The following is a 20,944-nucleotide window of genomic DNA, read 5'->3' on the forward strand; positions in this document are numbered from 1 at the left end:
CGAACAAACCAGTACCTAACAATCAATCTAAAACCAATTCAAAATTATCAAATTAAACCGAATTAAACCAAAACAAAAAAGCAAACCGAAACTCATTCAGTTTATTGTCAGCTTATCTCTCGATCCCCAATTCGTGGATTAGGTTTTAACTTTTATACATCTCGTCGCGCAAACAACGAATCGAGATAAAAAAAAATGGCGATGAGAAGAGTATACAGCGAGATCAAAGGCAAGAAGGTGAAGGAGCTTCCTGCCTATTTCAAATCGTCGTTTTCAACGCAGTCCGTGAAGACGTATGTGAAGAAAGGTCTCGATAACTACAACGACAAGTACATCCAGACCAGCTCCGTCCAGCCTCTCCTCCATATCTGCTTCGGAGGCATGGCCTTCTCTTACCTCGTCGCTCTCCCCAACGAGCGTCGCCACCTCGAGCACCAGCAGCATGCCAAGGAGCACGGTGGCCATTGATCTCCAGGTCTGTTTGATTAATTGCATAATCGTTTATACATCTTTTGTGATTTGTATCTGTGAAATAATAGATTTTTAGAGTCAAAGTTGATTTTTTTTTTTAATTATAAGAAAATGATTCAGTTAATTGGTTTGATTATAAAGGATCCATCTTTCGTTCTTTGTATGTAGTTTATCTGTTGAAATATTTAATTTTTTTTCTTATTATTTATCTGATTTCATTTGATTTGGATGTGTAATGTTTAGTTTTTATGATCAATTTAGGTTCTTGGGCAGTTCTGTAATGACTAACATCACATTGATCTCTTTTTGTCGTTTTGTGTTTGATGGTTGGATGTGAAGTGATACTATGATGGTCTGGTTCTTTTATTCACGTCTTGATATTATCCTTGTAACAGTTTACTCTTGCTTCTGTTTATGAATGCAGATGTTGGTTTCTGCGATGTTGGTGACTGAGCATTGCACGTCTTGTTTTTTTTCTTCTTGATTCTCCTGGATTGATATTATTGTTGATCTAAAGGAAAACCTTTTTTTTTTTTTTTTTTTCAAAACTGATGGTTGATATTGATGAATAATGAAACTGTTGTTTTCTTTTGATCGTAATAAGCTGTGGATTCGGCATTTTGTTTTGTCTTATTTAAGTGTTTCAGTTTGATCTATTTGATACTTGTATCAAAGTAGAACATAATGTATAATCGATTATATCACCATCTATCTGAGAAATATCAGAACCCGTTGAAACTTATAAGTTCTGAGATAACATTTTTCGTTGAAAACTTGAAATCTCGACTGTTCTCTGCCCACATCTGCAATCAAAGTCGACTGCCTTTTTTACCAATAATATTCTTTGGACCTTCGAACAACCGAAGGTAGTTCTGAGATAGATTAGTCACTAGAGATGGGTGGGCTTGCTTAGTGGAAAACTCTTCTTTCTTGGAGAGCTACTTTGTTAAAATAACTTAATCCCAAGCCCAAGCCCGAATTGACTCTATTTTACAAGTTTTTATTTTATTTTAGAAGTTACGTCTAGTCGAAAACACTTTTGGGAGTATTATCATAATATGGTGACATATCTTCACGGGAAAGCCAAAGCATCTTCACCTTTCTCATCATGACTAGTATTAAGCTACTATAAATCAAGAATTCACGATAGTTCCGTCTTTTATCAACATAGCCAAGACGAATTTTCATTGTTGTCTTCTAGCATTAGTCATTTTCAAGCAAATGATACGTGATACTTGGTTAGGTTGTATGTTATAGTACATATAAATAATTGTGTGTATAGATAGATGAAATAAATTCTCAATTAAATAGCATTTTTGTCGTTACACCTAATTCAATATAATCAATAAATGGTATGTAGACTCGCGAAAAGTTAGCTGTCACGATTTCGCACATTGCAAATTGATTCTACAACCCCTTTTGACCGAAAGGCAGTACAAAGTTTCTCTGATAATCATCAACAACTGTTTCCATAATCAAAGGGTAAAATATGCAATAAAATCAATATATTTTCTCTTGAAAAAATCATAACTTTTTAGAATTTTGTCAATAATACACTTTGTTTGGCAGTGCCAACAAATGTAATAATCAAGAAAAGCTACATTTTTTTTAATAATCATGTTGTTGTATATTTAACTGTAAAACACTTTATTAATCTAATATATTTATATAAATTGACATATCATGCAAACATGCATAAAACTAAACATATTACTAATCTATCAATCATTTGATGATGCAACTGATTTGTAAAAAAAATAAACTCAATACTTTTATACAACTAGATGAGTTCCACAATAAAACTCAAACTAATCCTAAAAACCCTTCAAAAATAATTTTTTTTGCCGCTTAAAATTTAACAAGATATCATCTATAACCTATAACATTCGATACCGTCGACGGACTTATTAGATAGACATTTTATATCTCTATTAACGTGCTAATGCCGGTGAAAAATCCCAAAACAAGTTCAGCTTATATGCTCACATGTCGACAAATTAAACCAAAGATTAGGCCATTAAATAGTTAATAAATGAAACACTGTGGGAAGTTTTTTTGGTTGGTGCAAGAGAACTTAGAGAAGGAATCAAATGTTTTGGACAAGAAGAAAGGTCACATGACACATGATGTGTTTCAACTACACGACATAGCCCTCCCTCACATGTGCCTTTGGATGCTTAACTTTATACGACCACGTATACCTCCAACTTACTTAACTATATTACAAATACTTTCATATTGACAAATCAAAGCTTAGAACTTAGTCAAATAACATATGATTTTTAAAACTACTAATCCAAATTCTCAGTTGAGTCTCTTACAAACTATCTACCATTTTTCTCTTCATAATTATGTCATAGGACCATAATAGAGTAAAAAAAATGTTCAATGTAATCCAAAAAGAAACACAATCAAGTGCTATCAACTGTGTTCATAATAATGATTTTGGAGGGAAAACGCGTTATGTGATTGAAAAATGAATTCTAATCAAACATCATTAACATTTACTTTATGTCTCTCTCTAGATAAATTAATGATTTTTATAACGTTTTCTACTTTTCTTTACGGATCATCAATTACTAAGTCAAACTCTCTTTTGCTATCCCTCCTTGGACTTTTCTTCTCTAACCTCTTTTGCTACATTACATGTATATATTAATTAAGAACATAAATATTTTTTAAAAAAGTTAAAGATGTGAGAACTGCCATTATCCACGGTTCGTTGTCTGCTTGACATTGAAGAAAAATAGTTAAAACTAGGTGACTTGTCCGCATATAAGGGTTTAATCGCTTTACGAATATTCATTAGTTTATTTTTAATTAGTTCAAAAGCCAGCATAATTATTATTGATGTTTTCAAAAAATTAAATCTAACATATATATAACAAAAATCTAATTAAATATATATGTTTAATTAAAATTTATTAAGGATAACATTGACTTTAACTACTTAATTTATTATAATTGTTCTATATTTTATTTTTAGATTTTATAATTAAAATATATGTTTTAAGATAACAACACAATATATAAGAATTTTTTTTTTAAAGTTAATATTATTAATAAAAATTCGTTTTTGATTATATAATTAATAACATATAAAATTTATTAAGGGTATTATAGATATTAACCGTTCTAACTTTCAACGTGAGAGGTTCGCTATACCATTTAAAAGGATCTAATAAAAAGAATAAAACTGCTTGACATTGAAGAAATAATTAAAATTAAAAATAAATAATAAAAAGAACAAAAACCCTAAATCTCAAATTCCCCACACACACACACTCTCTCTCTTTCCATGTCTCACTGACAACTTCACACTTATTTACATTGCAGGACTCTTTACATCAGATTGGTATCTATCAGCACATCTGATGCACGTACAGTGACTAAATTTGGAATCTTTGGTCGGTTTGATCTAAACCGTAAATCTCACCATTTCCTACTTGATTCGTTTCGTGAATCAGAGAGTAAGTTGTTAAAGTTTCTCTCTTTATCCTATTTTTTTTTGGCTTTTATATTCCATTCAACCTTCAATTCAAATCAAGATGATCCCTTGCTTGGAAGATTTGTGAAAGTGTGTTCATTTTTCTTCTTATCTCAAAGTACATTGATGTGTTGCTTTGTTTTGGTATGTTTATCTACAAAAGGTTGGGTTTTTTTTTAACCAATCTACTGCAGTACCTGTCTTTGTTTCAAGTGGGGCTGGTTAGAGTTATCCCCAAAGTCTCTCTATCTTTGGAGTTAATTGGGAGTTGGCTTTTTCTTCATGTGCGTGGTTCCTCTTAAAAGTTAAAGCAAAATCACATCTTTTTAAAGTTTTGTCCTTTATCACTGTGGAAGAGAGCAAAACTGTTTGGACCTAAGCTCTATTGAGTGTGTGAGATTGGCTGATCAGTGTTATCTTTGAATATTTATGTAGTGATGGTCTCTCTCAAGTGACTGTTTCTGTTCATAGATATTTGTTCTTTCAGGGATGCTAATGCTTTTCTTTTTTTGATATTAGTCTATAGCATAACTGAGCTGGTGCTTTTTTGGTGAGAAGAAGCAAGATGGATATGGTGTGTAAAGTTCTAGTCTTTTTCGCAATCTTCTACACTGTGACGGCAGAGATTTACATTGTGACTATGGAAGGAGATCCAATCATAAGTTACAAAGGCGGTGTTAATGGTTTTGAAGCAACTGCTGTTGAATCTGATGAGAAAATTGATACAACAAGGTACCCTGTGGCCTGTGTTTTCTCTTCTTCAAGAACAATCTTATTAGCTGCTAAGCTTCCATAGGCTATACTTAATGGTTACTACATTGCAGTGAGCTGGTGACTTCATATGGGCGTCACCTTGAGAGGAAACATGATATGCTTCTCGGAATGCTCTTTAAGGAAGGATCATACAAAAAGCTCTACAGCTACAAACACCTCATCAATGGCTTCGCAGCTCATCTCTCCCCTGATCAGGTGAAACCTGATTCAAGATTGTCTCTACTACTTTCATTTGAGTATGTATCTCGTAGTTGCTTACACCATTCCTCTACATTAGTAGGCGGAGATGCTTCGCCGCTCGCCCGGTGTGAAGTCTGTGAGCAGAGACTGGAAAGTGAGGAAGCTCACCACACACACGCCACAGTTCTTGGGACTACCAACCGATGTCTGGCCGACAGGTGGCGGTTACGACAGAGCAGGAGAAGATATTGTCATTGGCTTTATAGACTCTGGGATTTTCCCACATCACCCTAGCTTTGCCTCTCACCATACCTCGGTGCCTTATGGTCCTCATCCTAGCTACAAAGGGAAATGCGAAGATGATCCTCGCACTAAGCTTAGCTTCTGCAACGGGAAGATCATTGGAGCTCAGCATTTCGCTGAAGCTGCTAAAGCTGCTGGTGCTTTTAACCCTGATGTTGACTTTGCTTCACCGATGGATGGTGATGGACATGGAAGGTTCGTCTTATAATTATGATTCCACAAGATTGACTTTGTTGCTTAATTGGATATGGTTTGGCCTTTTTCAGTCATACGGCAGCTATTGCAGCTGGGAATAACGGTGTTCCGGTGAGGATGCATGGCTATGAGTTTGGAAAAGCAAGTGGGATGGCTCCTCGTGCTAGGTAGATAGATAATTTCTAAACTGATGGCTTTGAACTCGTTCTCTTTGCGTGTCTTTATAAGTGAAATGCTGTTTTTTTTTGTTGTTGCAGGATTGCTGTTTACAAAGCTCTCTATCGGCTTTTCGGAGGGTTTGTATCTGATGTGGTTGCTGCCATTGATCAGGTAAGCAATAACTTAGCACTGTATGATGAGATGATGCTCCCTCTTTCAAAACTCTTTGCTCATTTATTATGTGGTATGCTTTTGTGAGCAGGCTGTTCATGATGGAGTTGATATATTGAGCCTCTCCGTTGGTCCAAACAGTCCTCCAACTACTACAAAGACAACGTTCTTGAACCCATTCGATGCTACGCTTCTTGGAGCCGTGAAAGCTGGTGTGTTTGTTGCTCAAGCTGCTGGAAACGGAGGTCCCTTTCCGAAAACTCTGGTTTCGTACAGCCCTTGGATAACTACTGTTGCTGCTGCAATTGATGACCGCAGATACAAGAACCATCTCACCCTTGGAAATGGAAAAATGCTTGCTGGAATAGGATTATCTCGTAAGCTTCTCTCCTTTTCTATGTTCTGCTTTGTGGAACATTCCTTTGATTATAACATGTGTGTGTTTGTGCAGCTTCTACTAGGCCTCACCGTTCTTACAAGATGGTTTCAGCAAACGATGTTCTGCTTGGTTCTTCTGGTGTGAGATACAATCCTTCAGATTGCCAGAAGCCAGAGGTTTTGAATAAAAAGTTGGTTGAAGGAAACATTCTGCTTTGTGGATATTCTTTTAACTTTGTTGCTGGTTCGGCTTCCATCAAGAAAGTTGCTGAAACTGCTAGGCATCTTGGAGCCGCTGGTTTTGTTCTTGTTGTTGAGAATGTTTCTCCAGGAACGAAGTTTGATCCTGTCCCTTCTGGCATTCCAGGGATCCTCATTACAGATGTCTCCAAGTCAATGGTAAATACAGTCTCTAGGCTTCAGCATTTAGTTTTTGGTTCGTTTTTTTGGTTTTTTGGTTCCTATAGATATAAGAATTGTTCAGTTGTTTATGAATTTTTGTCCGGTTATTTCGGTTTTCGGTTCTACAGATATAGAAACTGTTTGGTTATTTATGAAATTTGGCTCGGTTTCAGTTTGGTTATTTCGGTTTTTGGTTTGTTAACAGTGTTAGGAATCAATTAATATCGATAAAATTTTGGGTCCAAACACTTAGTCCTCGTTTTCTCAACTTGGTATTGTTTTTATTTTCTTTCTGTAGGATTTGATTGATTACTACAATGTGACAACATCAAGAGACTGGATGGGAAGAGTAAAGAGCTTTAATGCTGAAGGAAGCATAGGAGACGGTTTGGAACCCATTCTTCACAAATCAGCACCTGAAGTGGCTCTGTTCTCAGCTAGAGGGCCCAACACCAAAGACTTCAGCTTTCAGGATGCTGATCTCCTCAAACCAGACATTCTTGCTCCAGGCTCTTTGATCTGGTCTGCTTGGTCTCAAAATGGAACAGACGAGGCTAACTATGTCGGTAAGCATTTCCTGAAACCCTGTCTGAATCATACACAAGTACTTAAACCGAATTAGACCAGTTTAAACCGATTTTAACTAATTTAGGACGGCTTAAACCAATTTGAACCGCTTAAATCGGATTTTAAGAAAATCGCTATGACCGATTTGCCGCCTAGACTGATTTTTAAAACATTGCCAAGAAACCAAATGTTTAGTTTTTTCCACTCTTGAGCAGGCGAAGGATTTGCACTAATCTCTGGCACAAGCATGGCTGCACCACACATCGCGGGCATAGCTGCACTGGTGAAGCAGAAGCATCCTCAATGGAGTCCAGCCGCTATCAAATCAGCTCTGATGACGACTTCAACGGTCATGGACCGAGCAGGAAGGCCTCTCCAAGCGCAGCAGTACTCCGAAACAGAGACAATGACGCTTGTCAAAGCAACTCCGTTTGATTATGGAAGCGGTCACGTCAATCCAAGCGCTGCTCTAGACCCTGGTCTCGTCTTCGATGCAGGCTACGAAGACTACTTAGGTTTCTTGTGCACCACGCCAGGTATCAACGCTCACGAGATAAGGAACTTCACGAACACTCCCTGCAATTACAAAATGAGGCATCCTTCGAACTTCAACTCGCCGTCTATAGCCGTCTCTCATCTGGTGAGAACACAGACCGTGACCAGGAGAGTGACGAATGTTGCGGAAGAGGAGGAAACCTACACGATCACATCGAGAATGGAGCCATCTATTGCTATCGAAGTGAGTCCTCCTGCGATGACGCTTAGAGCAGGAGCTTCTAGAGAGTTCTCGGTGACTCTGACGGTGAGATCGGTGACCGGAGTTTATAGCTTCGGAGAGGTTACGTTGAAAGGTAGCCGAGGGCATAAAGTGAGTCTCCCAGTGGTTGCCTTGGGACAAAAGCGATGAAGAAAATGAATGTGAGGTTTTTGTAATATTATTATTGTTATTTTTGTAATACGCAGTAATAATAATAATAAAAGTTAGTTTTGTCTGAGTAAAAAAGGAATAACACAGTTTGTATAATTAGTAATATTTGTTTGTTTTATAAGAACCTTGAGGAGATAATAGTAATATAATTATATGATATAATTATCTTTCTACTTCTGGTACCATGTTTGTTTAGAAGCGTAGCATGCAAGTAACCGAGTAGGTCATTTTGCTCATGATCTACTTGGAATTGGTCACAAGTGCAGGTTGGCTTAAGCAGTTGTAACGTTCCACTTCTCAGATGGAGCATAGCTGTCGCTAGATGTGAAGACCATTTTCTTGAAGGTTTGCACCAGATGTGTTCTGATTAACCGTGACTTGAGCAGAAAGCACCCGGTTTAATCGACTTCTAGAATACATTCTTCACGTCTATGGACAACTCTGATCCAAATGAGAAATGAAACGTTGCAGTATGGACAAAATCCAGCTAAAAATCTACATCGTGGGACTTCATCTGCATATCTTCCCATGAGTCACATCTGCTCCATCTTAAACCTTTTGTCGAAAGATGCAAACATGGAGGGCTACAAATACAATGGAGATCCTAAGAGAGGTTTGGTCGAGTCTAGATAAATTGTTAGTTGTTTAAAATCTACATTGTTTCGACGTGGTTATAATCTCAAAGAAGAGTAGTTGCATGTTAGGACGTTTCTTTGGTTAAAGGCTTAAAGCAATTAATAAATGTTTAAGATCACTACTCAAAAACCATGAACATATATATATATATATATAATAATATATATATGTTCTATAAAATATTTGAGGTCAAGACTCAAAAACGAATACCAAATATATATGTATAGAAACTCTATAAACCTGTATAAGTTTGCTTCACCATCAATCTGAACAATAATATAAATCTATCTAAAAAAAAAATCTATTTTTTTTTTTTTCACAACAGCCGAAGGAGAAATATGAGATAAGTATATAACGTAAAACAGTGTGGATAAAAATAAAAGAATGAATTCAACGTCTCCCTCCAACTAAACGAAAGCATCAATTGAAAAGAAGTTCTCAATACCTTCATAAGCTTCTAAATTTGTCGCTAAAGTGTTAGAAGAATCTTAATTGTGTATAGAAGAAATATCCTTTTAAATCACAAATGCCAAGAGACCGATCTTGTGTAGTTTGAGAAGAGATCCAAGAGTTTATCAAGCGTGTCTGGATGAAACTTCCTTCCAAACAAGAAGCAAGGTCTTTTGATTCCGTTCCACATACAAGGCATCCATAATTCTTCACCCTGTTGTTAATTAACCAAATAAAAGGTGTTGTGTTGCATAGAATCTTGGATAAAGATCAGAGCTAAGACATGGTTCTGAAAGTGCGTACCATTCCAACACTTGTGACATGTGCGACTGTGTCAGCAGACTGCAGATGGACCAATCAAAAACTTTTTAAGAGCACTGATGCAAAGATGATATATCTTTTGGTTATATGATTTTATGTACCGTGAGGTTGTTTAGTAACTCATGTGTGACATCCTCAGGCATGTATGTTTTGGGGTGCCACTGTCTCTCAGACCAATCAACTTGTGTTACACTCCAGTTAGAAATACCACCCGGATCAAGCATCTGCAAACCGGAATATATATATAAGAGATGAAGAGAAACTAAGGGATTGATTCTTTTCTTACATGAAAGAATGTTGGCAGATAGTGTTCATCAGCTATGCAGTTCTTGTTGTTCTCTATACCTGGCTGAAGAAAACAAAATTAAAAGTGTCTTACATTGGTGAGTGGTCACTCTCATTGATCTTGTGTCCTTGTAAGTTAATGAACATTTATTTGTGGGGAGTTTAGCTGATACTCACCCCACAGTAATCTCGAAACCTAGAGTAGTAAAGACTATCTGCCATGATTACTATAGCGTGTTGTCTCTTCATGGTGAACCACTGCACAGTAACACTAATTCATCACTAACAAGGAATAGTTATGAGTCCAAAATGTAGCAGCATTGAAACAGAACCAATTCCTTATAAGGTGAGAATAGTTACTGGACCAATCACAAGTGTTTTACCTGTGCACCCTTTCGAAAATACTTTTTTGGAATTTCAGGCAACATGTGATCCATATGTCTGCCGGATCCATGTTGACCTGGATCGTCAAAGCTGAAGAATACAAGGTGATCATATTATAAAGAAGTTGGGGAAGAAGAGTGACTAAGAGATGAAACATGACTTCTTACCAGTCAACATAGCTGAGATTGCTGTACATCAGGTAATTGTACATGTACTCAAAACTTCGAAGTGGTACACAACTGCAAAACCATTAACACTCAAATGGTTTAGGCAAACTTGAAAGTGATGAATGAGAAAAGTTTGGTGGACATCAAGAAAGCACCTCTCAGAGAGTAAAACAAATTGCTGGTTTGCAGGGTCTCTAAGAGCATTAGCTAACAACCTTCTCTCTGCATCAACCATTGATATTCTTCCCCACACCACCTGCACATGAAAATCCACATTAACTAATATGTCAGTGGATGCTAAATGAATATGAAATCTCCAAAGATAGTGGTTTATAAAAGAAGATAACCTCATCACTGCGAATTTCGCGGTTGGCAAAGTAATGACTCTGGTGAACTGGCCTTTCCTTTGATGCATGTATATAAACAGAGAACTTCCCTTCATGGCCCTGTAATAAAGAGACAAGATTCTAAAACAAGCATAACCAGTTCTGGACACAGTCGGATGAAACATTCGCCTTTGGCCCCATATTTTAAAGAGCTATTATATATAGATCGAACGAATGACCCCTAAACTCTATAATTTTTTTAACTAAGATTAATCTAAAAATGTTTATAGCCCCTTAAATGACATTGCAAGTTCATTATAAAGCATATTCAAGTGTCACACTTACCAAAGAAAGCTGACACAGTTTATGAAGAAGACATTGCAGTTTGTAAGAACAAAAGTGTACCTGGAAAAAGATGTCCCAAAGTCTCTCAAAAGGCAATGTACCAGGAGTCAAGAACATGAATGCAATCTTGGAATCCCTTCTTATAACAGGAGCATTACTCATTATTTCTCTAATCACTACTCGTGCAGCAATCTCATCGTCAGAATACTCCCTCAGAGAAGGTGGAAGCCAATCAGCTAAAGCCTTGCATCCCCTTGATGAAATCATATAACAAGCACGTTTGCTGTGATGTGGGTACATGTAAGCCATTATAGCCAGCATGGTGATCAGTGAAAGCGTCATGATGATCAGTGAAAGCGCCATGATGATCCATAGTCGTCTTCTTGCAGGAGCACGGTGGCGAGCTCCAGGCAATGACGCTAGGTTTCCTACACTCCACCTTTTAGCTGCCTTCATCTCCTCATCAAAACTCTATCTGCAGATTGCCACAACAAAAAAAAATATCTTCACATTTAGAGCCTAATGTAAGATGAACAAAGCTAATCAATATGATTCTTGTCCGAATCAAAACCTGTAAAGTTAGAAATAGAGACAATGATGTATATTTTAATCCAAAATATATAAAACAAGAAACACGAAGAAGGAAGCTACTAACATCCAAAACGATGTGAAGAATGTGAACCAGATCCAGTCGCAAGATTTATATTATCTTGTCCATCTCCCGATCTGCGAGAAACTTTCAAACACCTGAGTGTTACGTACGCAAATGAAACGTGTAATTATGTATAATCGTATGTTAATGCACGCATGTAAACAAGAATCTCTTGGCAGTTTTCAAAACTTTCCTCTCATGGATTCGTTTCCTTTTCTATCTGATCTCCCTCTATCTCTCGCCGTGGAATGAAGAAAATGCGCTACAGATAAAGTAATGATGATGATGAAGAAGAAGATGCCAATTCGGTTCGAGAGAAACAGGGGATGCAACTTTTTGAGGCAGAGCATGAATAAATGATTATCGCTTTATTATTATTACCAACCATATGACATTTTAATTTTTATGATGGCCACATAAGAGCTCTTGGAAATTTTACATTATTTTTTAGACGATTGTGGCTGAAAAAAGAAACTAATTTTATTAAAAATGCGCATGGAACACTCGCACGTCTATCACTTTCGCATCCATGCAGCGTCATGAGCGTAGGATTGTAGTTGCGTTCGGTCCTAGACTCCTAGCCTATAAGAGCACCCCCATTAGTGAACTTATGGGGGTTCACACAGATTCCCAAAAAAAAAAAAATATTATAATAATGAATTAGTAATGAACCTGTCTCTCCCAAGCTCTTCCCAGTGAACCTAGTTCATCACTGTAGCGCGGGCTCCACGACACGTGGCGGCCCGTGATTGGTCCGATTAATTAATTTTTTTTTTTTTTTTTTAAAAACAAAAATCAAACAGTAAAAAAAAATTTGTGAACCCCTTTCATGGGGTTCACTGATGCACATGCTCTAAACCCCATGGATTCAAATATATCCATGGCAAGGAAAATAATATGTAGTTAGCTAACAATTTACAAGTATTCAGATAATAACTAGTAAGCCTAAATGTTTGGTTCAAAAAATAATTTTCTAATTTGTGTGTATTTATATTTTTTTATTGATTGAGGATTGAAGACTTTGAAATTAAACTCTTCTAGTGATATTGAAAAAGAAAGCTTATCACAATACTGTAATTCCTATACTTTATTATCTTCCCAAAAACCAGTGTTTTAAAATAAGCTATGCGTTCTCTATGCGGTGACATATCGCCTAGCGCCTAACTGTATACGCGGACGCCTAAACGGACCTACGCGGATATATATATATATATATATATTTTAGAACATCAACATTTTTTTAATGCAGCCATACCAAACTACGTTGAAATATTATTGCATTTTTCAGAACATCAACATTTTTTTTCAGAACATCAACATAGACATAGAAACAAAAGTGAACATAAAGAGAACACAAATCAACACAATAAATTTTTATCTTTGCTTGAAATAGAAAGAGATAGTGGTAAAGGAAGACAACAGACTTTAGTTTTATTTTGCAGCTAGAAAACTAAAAAAAATAGTGAATTACGTGAGTTGTGAGTTAGGGTTAAATGTTTCTTATTTTATATTAAAATGTTAGTTACTAAGGTTGATTGAACTTCGTTCAACTTTTATTTTTAAGAAAAAAGTCAAAACAAACGCATATACAGTAAGATTATACGGACTACGCGGGCTATATGCGGCCGTATATACACCGCTTTATATCAAACCGTATATCATGGAACATATGATGATTACGGTACGTTGACTAACCGCATAGCGTATATTGAACGCACAGGCGCCTGCAGAAGCCGTATTTTAGAACATTGTCCCAAACTATCATATTCAACATGATATGAGTTACTTAACATTTTTACGAAAAAGAAAAACATGATATGAGTGAGTTTCCATATTTATGTATGTTGTAAACATGAAGTTACTGCTAAATAAAATTCTGGTTAACATGGTAAAGAATTGTATTTCTAAGACTTAGTGACCGCATAATGATATAAAAGCCCTTTTGGTGGTATCCAAATTCTGAATCTATCAACGAAATTCACTTTATTGAAAATTTGCTTTAAGATTAAAAACCCAAATATGATCAAGATAACTTCTTCGCTTGTGTTCCCAATGATCAGTATTATCATGTTTTCTTTAGGTATGCATTTATCTTAAATTTATTCATAATTATTTAAAAACAAATTTTTAATAATATTATTTAATTTCTACGGTATTTATTAGCATGTCCTAAATGTTGTAGTTTTTTTGTTGTGTTAGCCTTAATTAACATTAGCATTTATAATATTTCATTTCTATTATATATCTTAGCATACATATATTATAAGTTTTCAGGTCTGAAGTAGTAGTTTCTCCTCTTAGCATATATTATAAGTTTTCAGGTTTGAAGTAGTAGTTTCTCCTAAATACTTATACTTTCTATTTTATCTAATTGTTAAAACGTTTGTGTTTGATACAGTTCAGCAAAATATGAGTTGTTTGACAATTCTTGATGAATGTGGTGTCACCTGTGGTGCCACATGCAGGGCTGGTCCTGACATTTCCGCGGCCCAATACAAAAATTATAAATAAATTAAATATTTTAAAAATGCTATTAAAAATGTTAAATAGCAAAAAACTAGTTCTAGAAAAAAAAATTATGCTATAATGTTGATAAGGTTCTTAAAAAAAACAACCAGAAAATTGCATATGATAATGTTTATTTATACATATTATATTTATTTAATTAGTTTATTATACAATAATATATTAGTTTGATATATGTTTGCATATAATAGTATTTATTTTATTTGGGAGAAAAACAAAAGAGTTAACCCCACAAAAATAGGCCCCATGCAAATGTTTCTTGGGTATGTGCTGAGGACCGGCACTGGCCACATGCAAGGATAGATTTGGACCAGCTACACGTTCTTTATTTGAGCCGGACGGTGGTATTAGAAGATGTGTTTGTATCTACCCATGTCCACTTGACATGAGTCCGAATTCTGTATTGCTTTAAAATCTCTCAGTCTTCTACATGAATTATATTGTTATAAAACTCTCTTCAATAAAAATGGATAAATAAAAATGTTTTTGGCAACAGTATAAATCTTGTTTTTCCTATCATGCCCGTGTAAAGATGGTCTAGCTAGAAACGATAAATGCTAAACAAAACCGGAACCATTGAGCCAAAGTGGCTGCGACCATAGTGTTTGGGGAGGGGTGGCATTATGCACGTCTTATTACCAATGTCAAACACTATTTTTCCTGTTTGTAGGCTCAAGATTTTGGAGCTTGACAGATTACTGCAGTGGGGAAGCTTTAGTTTGTGTACATGTGTTACATATGAGAGAGATTATAAGAGTGATTTTAAGAACTTTTTTTGGTACAGCTCTCACACTTACGGCATAAAATCTCATTTGACGACCGAGAATAATATTTAGCAATAAATCGGGTGGGATATTTTTCCTGTTTTATTTTAAGCATTGCAAGATTTTTATTTACTTATTTAGCTATTTATGTATTGTAAATTATCATGCTATTTTGGAAATAAATCAGGAACAATATGTTTATTGTGAAATCTTTGGTTTGCTATAAAATGGATTATCTAATATTCCCCAATGATATGCGAACTATTTACCTCAGAGAAAGAGGTTTAGAAGAAAACTAGAAAACGTGAAAAAATGCAGAGGACAACTTCTCTTGTATTCCTTGTTAACTTTCTTATCATATTTACCTCAGGTATTGTTTTACATACATTCGATAAACTTACAGTTTCATATATGATTATGTGATCACAATAACAAATTTTGATACTGCCGAAAATCACTTCTTCAGAAAAAAGAAGATGTTAGTGTAATTGTTATATGATGTCTTTTTGGAAGGATTAATTTTTATAAGGATAAGGTATGTAAGATATAATATGTGAAAATCATTAATAATACAAATCTAACAGGTATAACGATAATAATATGTTTAGTGTACTTTTTTTTAATAATGTATTCAAATGTTGCAGTTGTAAATCAGAGTAGAGCAGGAACATGCGTTGAGACTGAAGGCCCTTGTGAGAACTGTGACCAGAAATGCCTGGCCAAATTCGGACCATCAGTTAACACCCAATGTGGGAATTCGCAGTGCTTATGCATCTACGAGTGCCCACCTTCACCGCCTAAAGTATGCAACGGTGGGGCTGGTCTCTGTTCTCAGAATTGTCCTGAAAAATGCTGTGATACGAATTGTGCAACAAAGTTTAATGGTGGACATGGATCTTGTGTCACGCTTGGTAATTTTAGTTTGTGCCAATGTGAGTACCCTTGTTAGAATCGGTTGATGAATTTTTAATCCAGATGGTTTTCTTTGATTGTAACCATAATAATGAGATAATATATAAAATTATTTTATCATTTCTAGGTTTGTGGATGGACTTTCTGTGAACTGGAACTGAATCAGTTTCCTATATTTTGGTAAGCATGATATAGTGAATCAACAAAAATTCTGACACCGAACAGACGCATCCAAAATTATATGATAACCATTTAAGTCCTACATCCAAAATAAATTTAATACTTTGATTAGCCTTGAACATTCAGTTTTTGGTTCAGTTCTAGTTTGGTTCTTCGGTTCTAGAAGTTTAGAATCCATTGGGTATTTAGAAAATCCGAATTGGTTTCAGTTTAGTTATTTTAGTTTTTGGTTATGTTCGGGAAACAAAATTGGAAACCAACTGATATTTGAAGTAATTTTGGATCCTATTTGGTTCCCGTTTTTTTGGTTAATTCGATTTAAAATTCCAAAAATTCGGGTTTTCATATTAAATATCAATATTTTTTTTTAGGGGGGGGGGGGGGGGTGTTTCGGATAAAAATTTGAATAATTCAGATAATTTTAAATATTCTGGATAAAAGTATTCTGATAATTCATTTTTAGGTATCTCAGTTTATGAATAATATTTTAAATTATTTGATTATTTTAAAACTATATAGTTAATACTTATGAAAATATTTTGATAATTCATATATTATAAGTTTTCTTGTTTGAAGTAGGAATTTCTCAAAATACTAATATTTTCTATATTATCTAATTGTAAAAACATTTTTTTGATATATTATTTGAGAAGTGATTTGCTATGTGTCATCAACATACTGATTTTGAAAGAAAAATGATGACAAGACATACTAACAATAATGACATGGTTTGAAGCTAATTGTGACATGGACATTTATATTTAATGTTAATTTATAATTTTGGTAAGTTTTTTAAAATATGGTAACAAATTATATACCACCATTAATATAACAACAAATGATATAATAGAAGAGATACAAATATAAACGATTTTCTATAATTTTCGAAATTTTATCTAATTATAGAATTTTATAGAATTTTGTTAAATATATTTAATCAAAAAATAGATTAAAAATTTCTGATTATAATTTAAGATATATACATACATATAATTATATTAATTTAAATTTAAATTTAAAATATTTATTTTATCTTCATTTGTACATATAATTAAATTAAATTAAATATTAAATATTGTATAAAATAATAAAATTTAAAACTAATCAAAAATTTATTTTTAATATAATTTAAATTTTAAAATTTTAATTTATATACATGGTGAAGCAAACACCTAGTTTCTTGATAAATGTGGTGCCACATGCAAGGATAGATTTGGACCAGCTACAGTTTCTTCTCACGGTGGTATTAGAAGATATGTTTGTATGATTGTATCTACCCATGTCCACTTTACATGAGTCCAAATTCTGCATTGCTTTAAAATCTCTCAGTCTTCTAATGAATTATATTTTTTTATAAAACTATTCAATAAAATGGATGATTTAAAGTGTTTTTGGCTAAAGTATAAATACTATTTATCCTATCATGTCCGTGTAAGGATGGTCTAGCTACGTACGAGAAATGCAAAACAAAACAGGAAACATTGAGCCAAAGTGGCTGCGACCAGGGGGAGGGGGGGGGGGGAGCTTATTACCAGAGTCGATCCTAGAGTTTAGGAGACTAGCTAGAGAAGTCTTGAACCGGGGTTATCTATGACAAGTCTATATATTTAATGTTACACCACTAGACTAAGACAGTATTTTAGAATAATGTGGCAGCAATATATATATAAGTACGTCGGTCGGAAACCGATGCTTCCTTGACTTGACTAGGCCCAAGGACGGGTTCTGGTTATTACCAATGTCAACCACTATCCCCCGCCGCCTTTTCGCATTGGAAAAATAATTGCAATAGAACTAGTTTATGCATTGGATAATGCCCCGACAATGTGACATGAATTGTGCAAGAAGGTATAAGACCATCAATAACACCAGTCTCTTAACTGGAGTTTTTAGTTTCGGCTAAAAGACGGTTCTTAACTTTTCTTAGATTTTAACTAAGAAAGTTTAAGAACTGTCTCTTAAATAAGAGATATAAGAACCGTCTCTTAGCTGAAAAGTGTTAAAAATGTGTCAAATCATAAGTTAAGGACTCCGGCTAAGACACCGGAGTTAATCATGCCCTAAAGGTGCGCATGGAATATGTAATATCATTGATATTAGTACTCGTTTTGTCAATGTTAGTACTAAGTACCCTTGCTAGAGCTGGTTACCATTGTGGATTGGTTGTTTATTTAGAACTGATGTTTGAACATAAAGAACGTGTGCACAGTGTTTTTTTTTTGGGGGGAGGGGGGGGGTGACTTACTTTCTGCAGCAAACATCAAAAGCGGTAAATTCAAAAACAAAAAACGTATTGATGAATAAATGATTTGCATTGACAAAAAAATATTTCTCTGTTTAGTAGTATCTTTTTAGAGATGTCGCTATTTTGTTAAACGAAAAATGCTAAATATATATCTGTAATAAGAGTTATTTGAGAACTTTTTTTGGTCAGATCATCATCTATTTCTCTCACACTTTCGGCGTAAAATCTCATTTGACGACAGAGAATAATATTTATACGGAAGTACCTTTATTGACCATACCGTTTTAGCAATAAATCAGTGTATTTGTCAAGATCATCATAGTATTGACCCAACAAAAGACCATCATAATAACTTTATTTTAGAGAAATTGCACCCCATACACTAAACTTTTACCCTAATTAACCAAATACCCTAAATCCCACAATGTTATACCTTTTTCCATAGACACAAACTAGTCACATCATTGGTATTTTCATTTTTTTAGGGTTTTAAACCAATTCACCCTTTATTTTATAACGGGGGGGGGGGGGGGTGACTTACTTTCTGCAGCAAACATCAAAAGCGGTAAATTCAAAAACAAAAAACGTATTGATGAATAAATGATTTGCATTGACAAAAAGATATTTCTCTGTTTAGTAGTATCTTTTTAGAGATGTCGCTATTTTGTTAAAAATCTAACAAAAAGTGCTAAATATATATCTGTAATAAGAGTTATTTGAGAACTTTTTTTGGTCAGATCATCATCTATTTCTCTCACACTTTCGGCATAAAATCTCATTTGACGACAGAGAATAATATTTATACAGAAGTACCTTTATTGACCATACCGTTTTAGCAATAAATCAGTGTATTTGTCAAGATCATCATAGTATTGACCCAACAAAAGACCATCATAATAACTTTATTTTAGAGAAATTGCACCCCATACACTAAACTTTTACCCTAATTAACCAAATACCCTAAATCCCACAATGTTATACCTTTTTCCATAGACACAAACTAGTCACATCATTGGTATTTTCATTTTTTTAGGGTTTTAAACCAATTCACCCTTTATTTTATAACGGGGGGGGGGGGTGACTTACTTTCTGCAGCAAACATCAAAAGCGGTAAATTCAAAAACAAAAAACGTATTGATGAATAAATGATTTGCATTGACAAAAAGATATTTCTCTGTTTAGTAGTATCTTTTTAGAGATGTCGCTATTTTGTTAAAAATCTAACAAAAAGTGCTAAATATATATCTGTAATAAGAGTTATTTGAGAACTTTTTTTGGTCAGATCATCATCTATTTCTCTCACACTTTCGGCATAAAATCTCATTTGACGACAGAGAATAATATTTATACGGAAGTACCTTTATTGACCATACCGTTTTAGCAATAAATCAGTGTATTTGTCAAGATCATCATAGTATTGACCCAACAAAAGACCATCATAATAACTTTATTTTATAACGGACGGAAAAAAAATGTCCTTACTTGAAAAAAACAATCTTTAGGTTGGAGTCTACATATTGCCTTTAAATAGATAACAAATGTCCCGACAATATACAAACAAATACCTCAGAGAAAGATAAGCTTAGAAGAAAACTAGTAAACGTGAAATTATGGAGAGAATAATTCCACTTGTATTACTTGTCAGCCTACTTATCATTTCTGCCTCAGGTATTATTATATCTCTCAATTGTTATGTTTATTTTATTTATTTGCCGCATTTTTCATACAGTTTCAAAAGTTCTTTAATATAATTTTGTGATCACATTTATTTTATGGTAAGTTTAATAATGTATATACAATGTATACAATGTTACAGTTGTGAATCAGACTAGAGCAGATATGTGCGTCGATAGACTATACACTTGCGACTACTGCGAGCAGAGATGCAAGTCCAAACACGGGCCATCAGGCCAAGGAGAATGTGAAACCCATACTGGGATGCCTATGTGCATGTGCCACTACCAATGTGAACCACCCTCGCTGACTCCACTCAATACTTGCAATGGTGGGGCCGGTTTATGTAGTGTAAGGTGTCCCCAAAAATGTTGCGATATTAACTGTGCACTTAAGTTTACAGGTGGAAGTGGGATGTGTTTCACCCTCGGTAATACTAGTGTTTGCCAGTGCAAGTATCCTTGTTAAAGCTGGCTGACAAAATTGTAAACCGACTATTTTTTATGTGGAACGATGATAAAATAATAACAATTTCCATTATTATTGGTTTGTGGATGGCGTTGATTTTATGAATTGAATTGATCAACATAGCTAAGTTTTCTTATTACATCTTTTTTCAAACAATTTTTTAGTACATATTGTTTAGTTTCTCGTGCAAATGAATCGTTGTAAACTTGTAATCATCGTAAATTACGACAATATATCTTGAGACATCGCGAATGAACTAAATAAATCAAAGCATAACCCTTTATTTCAAAATACAAAAACGTGACCACCCAATAATGTTGTACGTAGATTTTTATGTTACAAAAAATAATAATGTTGTACGTACACATGGATATCTCCTCTAAAATCTGTATATTATGAAGCAACCAGAAATGTTCTAAACTCATTAAACTTTGAAAATTTTGAGATTTTATTATTACTGATTCTTGGATTTCAAAAATCTTAATAGAATCCATCGTTGTTGGTATACGAATTTTCAAAATTCATTCAAATTATTTATTATTCAAAAAGTTTAGTTATTATTGATTCTCTAATTTTAACTAAATCTAGTGTTAT

At 34.4% G+C, this 20,944-nt stretch overlaps 5 protein-coding genes across 9 annotated transcripts; 4 read left to right on the forward strand and 1 right to left on the reverse strand.

Annotated features, from left to right (window-relative positions):
• Positions 1–117: 117 nt before the first annotated feature.
• LOC103861920 lies at positions 118–1,213 on the forward strand. The gene is made up of 2 exons (XM_009139632.3): positions 118–475; positions 896–1,213. The coding sequence occupies exon 1, from the start codon at positions 196–198 to the stop codon at positions 466–468; it is 273 nt and encodes a 90-aa protein (XP_009137880.1). The 5' UTR covers positions 118–195; the 3' UTR covers positions 469–475; positions 896–1,213.
• A 2,495-nt stretch (positions 1,214–3,708) lies between these two features.
• On the forward strand, positions 3,709–8,186 carry LOC103861921 (subtilisin-like protease SBT2.6). 5 transcript variants are annotated; one of them, XM_009139634.2, is made up of 10 exons: positions 3,709–3,941; positions 4,478–4,690; positions 4,783–4,927; positions 5,013–5,410; positions 5,482–5,577; positions 5,668–5,740; positions 5,832–6,117; positions 6,192–6,517; positions 6,819–7,086; positions 7,303–8,186. In XM_009139634.2, the coding sequence occupies exons 2-10, from the start codon at positions 4,524–4,526 to the stop codon at positions 7,992–7,994; spliced, it is 2,451 nt and encodes an 816-aa protein (XP_009137882.1). In that variant the 5' UTR covers positions 3,709–3,941; positions 4,478–4,523; the 3' UTR covers positions 7,995–8,186. The 5 variants fall into 5 exon arrangements, with proteins under 5 accessions (XP_009137882.1, XP_033142258.1, XP_009137881.1 ...); XM_033286367.1 differs by having other exon boundaries at positions 3,746–3,943; positions 4,474–4,690; XM_009139633.3 differs by lacking the exon at positions 3,709–3,941 and adding an exon at positions 4,231–4,398.
• Positions 8,187–8,930: 744 nt separating this feature from the next.
• LOC103861923 (glycosyltransferase BC10) lies at positions 8,931–12,269 on the reverse strand. The gene is made up of 11 exons (XM_009139636.3): positions 11,585–12,269; positions 10,990–11,404; positions 10,606–10,704; positions 10,414–10,514; positions 10,259–10,330; positions 10,091–10,181; positions 9,885–9,965; positions 9,709–9,771; positions 9,524–9,646; positions 9,405–9,443; positions 8,931–9,315 (listed from the first exon to the last, which is right to left on the reverse strand). The coding sequence occupies exons 2-11, from the start codon at positions 11,383–11,385 to the stop codon at positions 9,172–9,174; spliced, it is 1,209 nt and encodes a 402-aa protein (XP_009137884.1). The 5' UTR covers positions 11,386–11,404; positions 11,585–12,269; the 3' UTR covers positions 8,931–9,171.
• A 2,667-nt stretch (positions 12,270–14,936) lies between these two features.
• Positions 14,937–15,907, forward strand: LOC103861924 (defensin-like protein 182). Its single transcript, XM_009139637.2, has 2 exons — positions 14,937–15,241; positions 15,516–15,907. Exons 1-2 carry the CDS (start codon positions 15,184–15,186, stop codon positions 15,818–15,820), a joined length of 363 nt encoding a protein of 120 aa, XP_009137885.1. The 5' UTR covers positions 14,937–15,183; the 3' UTR covers positions 15,821–15,907.
• Positions 15,908–19,304: 3,397 nt separating this feature from the next.
• On the forward strand, positions 19,305–20,489 carry LOC103861925 (defensin-like protein 182). The gene is made up of 2 exons (XM_009139638.3): positions 19,305–19,876; positions 20,025–20,489. Exons 1-2 carry the CDS (start codon positions 19,819–19,821, stop codon positions 20,348–20,350), a joined length of 384 nt encoding a protein of 127 aa, XP_009137886.1. The 5' UTR covers positions 19,305–19,818; the 3' UTR covers positions 20,351–20,489.
• The last annotated feature ends 455 nt before the right edge of the window (positions 20,490–20,944 follow it).

Source organism: Brassica rapa, chromosome A03 (assembly GCF_000309985.2).
Source record: "Brassica rapa cultivar Chiifu-401-42 chromosome A03, CAAS_Brap_v3.01, whole genome shotgun sequence".
Lineage (NCBI taxonomy): Eukaryota > Viridiplantae > Streptophyta > Magnoliopsida > Brassicales > Brassicaceae > Brassica > Brassica rapa.